At 35.0% G+C, this 12,434-nt stretch overlaps 1 protein-coding gene across 2 annotated transcripts in view; it reads left to right on the plus strand.

The window, feature by feature from the left end:
• MAN1A1 (mannosidase alpha class 1A member 1) overlaps positions 1–12,434 on the plus strand; it is a 155,979-nt gene that overhangs the window by 42,532 nt on the left and 101,013 nt on the right. For both annotated transcript variants that reach the window (XM_019740975.3, XM_074333505.2), the window contains 2 exons: positions 1,561–1,657; positions 4,033–4,148. In XM_019740975.3, the coding sequence (XP_019596534.3) occupies positions 1,561–1,657; positions 4,033–4,148 (213 nt within the window). The remainder of the gene's footprint in view (positions 1–1,560; positions 1,658–4,032; positions 4,149–12,434) is intronic.

A 12,434-nucleotide genomic window follows, 5' to 3' on the forward strand; every position in this document is an offset into this window, starting at 1 on the left:
TGTCTGATTTATTTCACTTAGCATAATACCCTCAAGATCTATTCCTGTTGTTACAAATGGCAATATTTAATCTTTTTAAGGCTGAGTAGTATTCCATTGTACATATGTACCATATCTTCTTTATACAGTCATTCATTGTTGGACACTTAGGTTGTTTCCATATTTTGGCTATTGTAAATAATGCTGCAATGAACATCGGGGATACAGATTCTGGTAGTTATGATTAGTAGCAATATTGGTGAGATAGGAAGATGATATGCAAATTGGTTAAAGAAAGATGTTAACTATTGTGTTCAGGGACATATGAAGACTTTCTTATTAATAAAATTGTATAGATTTCACTGAAGATTTTCAGTGATAAACAGCCCTTACATAGTATTTATAACTTTATGTGATACTTTTTAAGATATTTTAAAATATCTAGGCATATTAGAACATTTTCAGATTATGTTCATAATGTAATTACTGTTGCTAATGAATTGGGAATAGTTCTATGAATAAGTTCTAGACAGGTGAGGAGTCCCCCCTTTTTAAAAAAATGCATACAAGTATAATTACATATATTCTTTAAGCCATTGAAAAGAAATTATACAACTATTATACAATAGTTATAAAACCATTTTGACAGGCTCTTAGAAGAGCCTGTCTTTCTCCCCTTGAAAACCATTCACTTTCTGCTAGAGTTAATGTGTGGCATAGTAGATCAGAACTTGGTCTATAAGCCAGGAAAAAATAATTCGGCTTTCATTTTATGTAGATAAATTAATTTTGTTTAAAATGATAAAAGAAAAAGTTATTCAACTAATTGGTGACAGAAAAGTTTGGCCTTCAAGAAGTTTGGCCTCAACTAATTGGTGACAGAGAAATTTGGCCTCTAATCCAGACTCCATTCCTGATACAAGGAGTCTAGATTAGGAATATACAGGATCAGTCTTCAGTTACGTAGGTATGCGCACTTATGTATCTAATAGAGATTGACTGTATTAAAATAAGATGAAGTTTTTCCAAAATCTAGATGTAACCAGAGTTTTATTTTTTATTTCCTGTACATATATAAAAATACTTCTCTGTATAGACTTGGTCAAGATACAACAAAGTGTTTAAAATGATAACGTTGGATAGTTATCTTGGATGTTTGTGATATACGCTGAGATTGACAAAGTACAGAGAACCTTGTATAAAAATACAAATTTTAAATATATTGTCTTTGCAGATTTAATCTGTCATGAGAATGAAATAGATATATGTAAGAGCAGTTCATCCTCTTAGGAATAAGCTGTATTTCTGTTGCTGGAAGCTAACCTTTGAAAATGATGTGTACCTTAAATAGGATTAAATGGATTCAAAAAAACATCTCCATTTATAAACATAAAGGAGTGATGTGGATATGTGGGTATGTGCGTGTCCTAGCTTATTCATACCATTGTCACCATTTTAATTAATCATCTTTTTAACTAAGCAGTAAGTTTTAATGTTTTAACCTTTAGGTATTTGATATGTGATCTATTTTGCAACAAAAACAAATTCAAATTATAACCTCATTTTAATTTCTTTTTTCAGATGATGAAACATGCTTGGGATAATTATAAACATTATGCCTGGGGATTAAATGAACTGAAACCTATTTCAAAAGAAGGCCATTCAAGCAGTTTGTTTGGTGAGTGGAATATGCTTTATGTCACTTCACAATACAAGGGACAGTAACTTCTCTCTAATTGACTGAACTTGTGGGTGGTGGAGAAATTGGTATGACCCTCCAGGCCATGTTGCTAGGAAACTTGCACACCTGATAGAGTTATCTGCAAGGACCCTGCGTAGTGTGTCCTTCAGACAGAGCACTGGCTGCATATTAGAATCACCCACGTACCTTGAAAACAATACTGATACCTGGCACACACTTCCAAAGATTCTCATTTAATGGATATGGGTACAGCATCATGATTTCTATATCCCAGAGTGATACCCAGCAGAGGAGCATTTGGTCAGTTGCATTAGCTTCTCCTATAGGTGAAAGCTCTGTTTTTATCAATATGCTGGCCATGGCAGCCAGCCATGGTAATCGTCATTGTCTCTCAGTGACTCTCAGCTTTGGATCTAGGTGTTTCCTGTTTGTGCCATAGAAGAGAAAAAGGGTGGATTATTTGAACTTCTGTTTATCAACTTTGGCATTCTTTATTGTATTTGGTCCTCACAGCATCTCTCTGTAATGGGTACTGTGGGTATTAACATACCCTTGTGGAGGTGAGGAAGTAAGTAACAGAAGGGTTGGATGGATTCCCTGGGTCACAGAGCTACGCGGTGTTCTTTCCACTGCACTCAATTCTTTTTTTAGCCCCCATAATTTTGTCTGTAAGTAACAGGATGAAGGGAATGCAGTCTTACCCTGATATTTCCAAATTCACCACAGAAAACGTGATTTTCTATACTTTAACTGAAATTGTTAAATAGTATTGAATCCTATAACAACAGTGTCAGCTAACACTGTGTGCCAAGGGCCATTTGTGCATCATCTCATTTAACCTCATTATAATTAAGTTGGTACAAAAGTAATTTCAGGTTTTGCAATTATTTTTAACCTTTTAAAATGCAATTACTTTTGCACCAACCTAATATATACATTTTATAGATGAGAAAGTGAAGCTAGAGACTAATTTGCCTGGCGTTAGCCACTTATTAACTGGCTGAGCTGGGACTTCAACCCAGGTGGTTAGGTCAGAGTGCGCGTTCCTAGACCCCACACTATGCTTTTGCATTTATTTAGGACCTTCCATTTGTTTGGCTCTACTTTCAGCGCTGCTGTTAATAAACACAGTTTTTTCAGAGTTCATAGCATACTGCATAAGACTTGTGTGTAAATACTGAATTAACAAAGCATTAAGTGGTTCAATAAATAATCGTATGAAGTTCTGAGGAACCAGTAGGATTTTAGGTAGAGAGAAGGGCATTGCAAGCACAGAGCTGGGAAGAGTGGAAGACAGACTGGTTTATCTGTCACAGTAACACAGTTTATAGATGGAGAGCCTAAACCTGGAGTAGTGGCAGCTGAAGTGATTTCAGAATTTTCTCAAGTAATGTTTTCAGGACATGGTCACCAATTAACAAGGATGATGAGCAATGGGAATTGAAGAGAGAAACTTGGAAACTTCACGCAGACTCAGAAGCCTCTATTTTTCCATTGTTTACAGTAACTTTTTAAATGTAATTCCAGTTGTGCTTTTATTAAAGTTTCTTGTAACATTAAGAAATCATTTACATGTAAATTTGCCATAATCAAACAGGTTATTTGGTTTTCTGTTAATACTTGGATGGTTTTTAAATTTATTACTGAACATTTAAAACCTACTAAATCTCTTACTATGGAATGTGGAGATGAACAAGGCATGACTTCTCTATTCTAAAGAAGTCTACAGACTAAGAGAGATGCTTACAAGTAATTATAATAGAAGACAGAAAGTGCAAGAGCAAGGTAAAGACAAGGGAGTTCTGAGGAAATAAATCCCAGACCCAGGACTAGCAGGATGGTGGGAGGGGAGGTTAGGATTAGTCCGGGCTTCAAAGAGGGAGTGGAATTCCATTTTAGAGTAATGGATTCTTAGAGCTATTGCTAAACAATTTTATATCTAATTCTATTTAAGCAGTTTTGCACAGATGCACTTCGATATAATTACATTAAAATTAGTATGTGTGTTGTACCTTTATTTTAGGTCAAATTTTTTTTTTGGGGGGGGGTTAATTTTTTTTTTTTTTGCTAGAGAATGTAATCACAAATGAAATTTCTAAGATATTTATTTTCTACAGCCCAGAAGAAACTTTAAAGATCAGTGTATCAATCTATAGCCTGTGATAATTTTTAGCCTGGCTTTGGTGCAGTTTTGAAATTTTCCTTCACTGAAAGAATTTTAGACTATATTCAGTATTATTGTTCATTAATGAATTCAGTATTACCCTCTCCCTTTCCAAGGTATGGTCAATTTGCATGCATTTATCTGTCAAAAGTAATTTATTGAATAAAAATGTTTCTGATATTTTCAGGTAATATCAAAGGAGCAACAATAGTAGATGCTCTGGATACACTTTTTATTATGGAAATGAAAGATGAATTTGAAGAGGCAAAATCATGGGTTGAAGAAAATCTAGATTTTAATGTGGTAAGTTAAAAGTTGCCAATTGAGTTCTTAAATCTCAGTAATATGGAGAAATTCCGTGTGTTGTGTGGCAGATTATTGTGTTGTACCCTAGCAGAACCAAATAACGCAACTTTTGAATAGTATCACACTATCTTCTCAGCTTGCCCTCCCTTACTACTCAAATACATAGCATTGTTTTTTGGCAAGCTAAAAGTAAGAAAAATACCTGTGCCAAATAAGTATTCTTAAAGTCCCAAAACAACCCTTTTAGACAGGTGTTTTTTTCACACCATTACAGATTAGAAGTCAGAGCTTCAAGGGCTTTAACCAGACATAGCAACTAGTTGGGCGTCAGAGCTTTGAGTCTCACGCAGGTCTGGGTGGTTCTAATGCTCACACGTTTGCATGTGCCATGGTGCATTGCTACGACTTTATTACATTAACATATGTTAAGTGGAGCACAGGGTGCCACATGGAGAGCTGCAGTTCAACAAAAGACCACAGGGAAATTGAAAGAGAGAAATTGATTATTCACAGATCCCAAGGAGGTATGAGGTGTGCCCCCAGGGGCCACACAGGAAGGTCAAGGCAGAGTACAGCTTACAGCCGGAAAGGCAGGACCAGGGCATATGCCTTTATTAGGCTTCATAGAATGCGTTGGAGTTCCCAGGCTAAGGCCAAGTTGGTCAATTCAAACAAACAAAAAGTAGGGTCTTGATAAGCTCCATGGGAATCTTTTCTAAGGGGCACACAAGGGGAAGGCCTTGGGCCATGTGGGAGACTGATGACAAGGGCCATTGGAGGAGTCATCAAGAACTTAGATTTGCTTGGAGCTCTGTGGGCTGTTCTCTAGGGCATGTGTGTGCATGAGAGGCTGATTTCATTTCAAGGCACCTGCTGGCTGCTTGGCCAGACAAAATGGATGCAGAGGCAGTAATACCATGGAGTAGCTTTGCTAAACCCTCGATATACATCCATCAATAGCTGCATCCACTTCCCTTAAATAAGACTTCAAACTTGATTGATTGTATGCCCTTGCCAGTATAAAATTTTGCTAGTATATATTTAAAATATTCTTCTAGAAGTTTTGTATGTGTACTATTATTCATAACAAATGCCTCAAAACTCATTGTACATCAAGGAAAAGGTTCAGAATTAAGGATAGTGGACACTTCTGATATGTCTTGATAATTTTGATTTGGGTGAACTGTGTCTGGTCAGGTCTAATCTAATTTCATAGTCATTGCTTTACCTCATAATGAGTTTGACAGAGAGCTTAAGATGTCAGCCTGTCGTTTTTTAGTTATTCATATGTTTGCATTATTGGTATTATTTTTAATCTGAAATTACTTTGCAGAAATCCTTGTAAGCCTCTTGTCTATCTGGTAAACACTCAATAATATCTGTAAATCCCATAACCAGGTACAAGTAACATACTGTATGTGGAGAATGGACAAAGAGTGTTTCCTTGTTGATCCCTCTGTTTTGTGGAGCTCTTTTATATTTAATTGAAGTATAATTGGCGTTCAATATCCTATTAGCTTCATGTGGACATCATAGTGATCAGTATTTATATTCAGTACAAAGTGATGTCCACAATAAGTCTAGTTACCGTCTGTTACCATACATCGCTATGATAATATTATTGATGATATTCCCTATGCTGTACATTTCATCCCAATGACTTTTTTTTTTTTAATAACTGAGTTTGTACCTCTTAAGCCCCTTCACCTATTTTGCCTTCCCCCTCATCTCTCCCCCCCATAACATTTGTTTCCTGTGTCTGTGGCTCTGTTTCTGTTTTGTTTTGTTTGTTTTTGTTTGTTTAGATTCCATGTGTGAGTGAAATCATATAGTATTTGTATTTCTCTGACTTATTTTACTTAGCATAATACCCTCTAGGTCCATCCATGTTGTTAGGGATGGCAATATGTCATTTTTTTTATGGCTGAGTAATATTTCATTCTCTATATATTTTTTTTATCCATTCATCTATTGATGGGCACTTAGTTTGCTTCCATATCTTGGCTATTGTATACAGTGCTGCAGTGAACATAGGGGTGTATATGTCTCTTCGAGTTAGTGTTTTCATTTTGGGGAGTAAATATCCAGAAGTGGAATTACTGGATCATGTGGTAGTTCTATTTTTAATTTTTTGAGGAGTATCATGCTTTTTTGGAGCTCCTGTTCTCCCATAAAACAAATAAGGACACCAGTGTCATTCAGAATGTTAAGGATCATTAAAGCTGAGTCTTTTTTCTGTCTCTTTGGATTAAAAAATATATAAATTGAAAGTTTTAATGTTTTGTTCCTACTCCTCTAATTAATTGCCATGTATACGTCATTTTGGAGATCACTGCCTTAAAGGACAAGCAGATGAGGGTGTGTTTAATCTGACTTATAATTGACTTTAGAATATAAAGGTGACAGTATTCCAATAGAAAGCGACCTTGGAGATCAATGCTTTCAGACCTTTTATTTTAAAGACAAGAAAACAGGCCCAAGGAGCTAGTGATTTGCTCGAGGTTTTTCAGCTATTTGATTGGACTGACCTCTGGTAGCTCTGATATTGCCAATAGAACTGTGTATGAAAAATTAAGGCAATGGAAAAAAAATTTTTTTGTGTTTTTTTGGAGTTTTTTCTTTTCTTTTTTTTTTTTTGCAGGCTTGTTTTCTCTTAATAGTACTTTTGTCCTGCCTTGTTATTTATTAGTATATTCAGGCACCTACCTTTAAATAGTTATGGGCTTTGTCTTCAGCTATATATGGGCGAGAGAATGGATAGTGTGTGTGTGTGTGTGTGTGTGTGTGTGTGTGTGTGTGTGTGTGTCCCTGATGAGAAAAGGTGGGGGAATGATAACCAGATTCCTCCATCATCTAATGATGGATAACAGGAAAGCAAACTTTAGTGACACTGCACCTGAGTGATGCCCACATTCCTTGCTGATTCTTGGATGAGTCTGATAATTGCTGCCATACTCCTCCCCCACCGCTGTAGCAGCTTTTGGCTTGTATGGCCACCGGCTGGCTGTCTGAAAAACTCTGGAATCATTTACTTAAAAAAGACTAAGCACAAAGGCCTCTCCAGGTAACAGCAAGGTAACAGAAGGTAGTTGGCTGGTCTCAGACCATGACCAGGTGACAATGCATTCCTCGGACTTGGGGGACCTATGAGGAAGCAGAGGGATTCTAATAGGCTTAGCAGAACATGTAGAAGAAAAGAGGAAATTCCTTGGCTTCCTTACTTATAACATAAAGGGATTAGACCATCATGGAGTGATTGCAAAGATACTCAAACTTTGAAGTTTTCTTCATTTATGTAAAACTGTATTTTTTTTGTGTTTTTTGTAAGATTTTATCCAGTTAATTGATAGAATGTTGTGCAAAATATGATTTTAGAACTGTTATTGATAATCTTGGACTTTACCTTTGAAAATGAACTTTAAAAATATACTATTAAAATTCAGAGCCATGGGTCTCAAATTTCTGTTTATTATACTATTCCTAATGTGAGAGTCTTGGAACATTTTTGTTGCGGTTCTGTTTTTGAGTATTGCCATATATTGCTTTAAAAAAAAGTTTACCTATAACTTCCAAATAATAGTACCCATATTAAAATTAGTAAGGAATATAAAATCAAGAAAACTATATTTATTTACTCCCATAGTCATTGCATTATACAGTTCTCAAATTTCCAATTTTCTAATTGATTTTAATATGTCACATACGAGAACTTGTCTTATATTCACTCATTCTATCCAGATATTTAATTGATTATGTCCACAATTACACAGTTTTCTTTCTGAAAACACTAAGAACATTTTCCCTTTTATCTGAAGGAAGGGGAAATTGGAAAAGCTTAAGCAAAGACAGAGAAAACATTATATTTTTATTGATAACATGTAGTATCACTCCAGCTCGGATAAATTACTTCATATTTTAAGTTAACATTTTTTTCCTAATAAACTATTTTAATTGACAGTGTGAGGTCATTGCAAAAAAAAAAAATGTTAATGTATCCAAATTTTATTGCAAGGGAAAAATAAGAATCAAACTGAAATAGAAACACTATTGTTGAGAGTTAGTTTATGTTGTGGCTCTCCGGGATATAAATACATGTTACAGTCAAGAATGAATTTATTTATATGTAAAATATTCAGTTTGCATCACTTAAAGGTGTAAAGGAAATGCTTTTTACTATCATTAACTAAAACTCATTTTCTTTTAATTAAAACATAGCAAGTTGATTCAGTTTCCATTGTTGGTAGCACAAAGTTCAAATGGGTTTAATAAGTAGCTTAAAATAAATCACTGGGATAGTATGTAGGAGCAAGGGCTTCCCAGGTGGAGTTTTGTATTCAGTTCAAGCAGCTGTACAGGTGCGTAGATCTGGGCAGAAAACTCTAAGGATATACACTCCAGTGGGTGAATTTTCTGGTTATAATTTAAACATAATCCTAGGACAAAGACTCTAAAACAGACCCTTGGTTATTCATTACTTATTCATTAATTTATTTATGTATTAATTATTTAATAAATACCCTTTAAGGGTCAGGTACTTACCCTCCTGGAATTTATAGTCTAGAAGGAAAAGTAGTCATAGTACTTCTCTAGGTAGGGTTGGGTTTTCTTCACAAAGAAGACAGGAAAGAGGAAACTACTCCTTAAAGAATACTGAGACATGCCAAGTATTATGCTAGGGGATTTTTTCATAGGTTATCTCGTTTGGTCTTTGTGGCAAACGTACAGGGTAAATGCTATTTTCCCTGTTTTTATAGGTGATGAGGTGTTTGCGTACAAAATCATGCAGCAAGTAAGAACTGTGGTTTGAACAAAGTCTGCCTAACTCAATGACCCTGTTTTTGTTGGCAAGGAAATGCAAATTGTTGAGAAAAGCATAGGCAGCCAGAGAATTTGACTCTTCCAAGGTTATGTATGTAATCTTTGGATGATAGTACTCATGAAGTGTATTGTTCCATAGGTATTCAATAAATATTAATTAAATTAATGAGAAGTTAAGCTATCTTGTCCTATCCAATAGACTCAGCTAGAAGACAAGCTGACAGGGCACAAAGGTGGCTGTATTGTTTCATATTTTTATATAGTTGAAATGATCTGAAATTCAAGTGCTCTGCTTGTTTTTACCTAACCTACTTTTGGAATGGATTTGTAGTGGCTCCTGATTTAGGAAGATCTTTGACAGAAGGACAAATTGATCAAGAGTTTCACATTTGGACATTTCTTAATTCAATATTGAGCTTCCCATTCTCTATTGGCACTTTTAAAAAGTATTGATTACTTAGATCCTTACATGGCAAATATTGAAAACTATCTTCAGTAATGAATTTTATGGAGTATAGAGTATGTAGAAATTTTCTCTAGATAGCAATTTCTTATGTAGACCCTTAGTAAAAGCTAAAGCTGTATTAAAATTATCCTTAAAAAGCATTTTTCTACATTGAGGTTAAGTGATATCTCTGTATGAAAAGCTAAGCTTTGAGAATGACAAAGGAAAGATGATTAGCTTGCTCCAGACATAACTAGCCACACACTGAGACTGTGATCTTTGGCACACACCTGGATTGTGCCTTTGATTGTGATGAACACCATACATTTTAGATAACGGAGGCACTGGTGGCAAAAGGGACTTTATTTTTTAATTTGAAGAGCCAGGCTATTATCCAGACAGAATGCCACCCTACTTTGCAGGGAAATAAGCTGTAGTATTCCCTATCTAAAGGATGGAAATTGACCTCAAAAAGCAGCTTTGGATCTTTTCAAATGCCTGAATGAGTACTTGGCTTAGGTCCAGAGTTCCATGCCATAGAGCATGAAAGAAGTGACTTTTGCCTCAGTATTGTTCTTGTAAAAGTCTGTCTTAGAGCAGCATTATGTCCCAATGGGTACAAATAACTAAGTTTATTATCCTGTTTAATGGAGTTATTCAATATTTTCCATCTGAATGCTAACCAGTGCCTGCCTAGGATGAGGTGTGTTTTGGCTTTAAGAGGATACTGAGCTGTTCTCTCTGACAGTCATGAGTGATAGACTGGGCTGCTACGTGAGGGCCCTTCTGAACCTGCATGGTAAAACCAACTTATTAGCATGAACAAGATGGTTATTTCCCTATCTTTGTGGCAAAGAGAACTTACACTTTGTTCATCTTAAGAGGTTTATCATGTTACTTAAACATGAAACTAAATAATAGGATATATGTTAAACTAAGTTACACTGTTTAATATTGCAATCTAATCTGTGAAAAGGAGTTTTATACTTAATCCTCAAACATTAATAATACACACAGTTGGAAGCCCCATTTATAAATAAAGGTATATACTAAACCTAAACATAGGCAAGGCTTACAGGCAGTTACCTGTCATTAATTGGAGGCTTTGAAAAGTCTCATGTTGTTTCCAACACATTTCTCAGTAAAGCGTAGTTATCGTTTATATTAGTAGTAGACTATTATTAAACATAGTTACTGCATTGGATTGTAGTGGAACAGTTATTTATTACACACAGTTAATATTGGATTGTATTGATCAGTTGTTATTAAACATAGTTATTGCATTGCTTTGTCATGGAGCAGCTTGCTTGTAAAACTGAAAGCACCAAATGAACAAGACAAACAAAGAAACAAAAACTCATACACACAGACAACAGCTTAGTGGTTACCAAAGAGTAAGGGAAGAGGGGTTTGTAGAAAAGAGAAAAGAAGGTTGATATATGGTGATGGAAGAACTGACTCTGGGAGGTAAACACACAATGCAGTATACAGATGATGTATTATAGAATGCACACTTGAAATCTATGTAATTTTACTAACCATTGTCACCCCAATAAATTTAGTAAATAAAAAAATTAAATAAAATAAAAAAGAAAGAATTACCTCAGAGAATTGCCTTTAAACAAGTCTTAGTATGAAACAAAAGAGAATTAACATATTTCTAAAAATAAAAGTTCTTTTCCAGTAGTTCTCAGTTTAATGTAATCAATCGGCTCTGTCAAGCTATGTGAAATCATAGTATGACAACTAAGGAGAAGTTTGATTCATAATAATTAGCATAAGGCTTGAAGGTGAAAAGAAACAGTGTATCTGTTCTTCAGAGGAAGCTTGAACCTCCATAGTTCCTCAATCAAAAGGAAACTGGCTGAATTGTTCCCACACCTAAATGTGTTATTCTAATGGTCAAACCCGTTATTTCAATACTGAGATCTATTAAAATACATCATTTTGTAGATAATTTTGGTCAATAAGCTGCTTATAAAAAATACAACCTAATAAATTTCTCTGAGTTGTTTGAAAAGTTATCTAGTGGGATGTGGTTAGTCTTTCAGGTACCTGTTTTGAATTATTCACTTTCCCTCTTGCCCAGATAGGGTGAGGATCTTCGTGCCCATGAGCTAATGATCTATTGATTTGAAGGAAGCCTTTCCTAGAGAGGTGGAACATAATGATAAGGATTGGCGGAGATATACAAAATGATTTATTGAGTTGAACTCTCTTTTCCCTTTTAGCAAACTTGTATCCCTTCTATCTAATAATCTTACATAGCAAACCAGAGAACAGAAATATTAGAGAAAGTGATAAACACTTAAGGTGAATATTATCAGTATAAGATACCCAAGACGATATGAGAGATTAGTACTGAGGCCTAATTTTTCTATGATTTCTACAACTCACGTCTTGAATTTAGGTGTAAACTTAGTTATGCCATATATTTTACTAAATTTATATATGATTCAAAGGCTATTGGTAGAGGAAAGTCGAAATGAAAGAACAGTTTCTCCAATCCTGATTGTTTAAATTAAATTTATTGGGGGTGACACTGGTTAATAAAATTATATAGGTTTCAAGTGTACAATTTTATAATACATCATCTATATATTGCATTGTGACCCAAAGTCAAATCTCCTTCCGTCACCATGTTTGATCCCTTTACCCTCCAATCTATATTTTTTGTGAATATGCCTTTAGCCAAAAATTTCCAACTTCCACTTCTCATCAGTTGTGATGTTTACTAATAGATGCATGCAATTTAAACAGAAGATTGGATCTACTTCTCAAACCGGCACTCACATACGACTGTGTACTAAAAGTCATAGAATACGTGGGGCATATTCCTGAAATGCAACCTTACTTGAAGAGTTAAGGAAGTTGATTTTAAAGCAAACACAGATGAAGGAGACTGCAAAATTCACATTAATTGTTAGGATAAATCATACAGGACTTTAGTGTTTACAGCCTGTTTGGGTTTTCCCTGCCCCAGCTCTTCTTTTGTCATTAGGGTAAGTAACTGGAAACAT

The sequence above is a fragment of the Rhinolophus sinicus genome, chromosome 2, assembly GCF_057876585.1.
Source record: "Rhinolophus sinicus isolate RSI-liver-muscle chromosome 2, RSI-T2T, whole genome shotgun sequence".
Taxonomy (NCBI): Eukaryota; Metazoa; Chordata; class Mammalia; order Chiroptera; family Rhinolophidae; genus Rhinolophus; species Rhinolophus sinicus.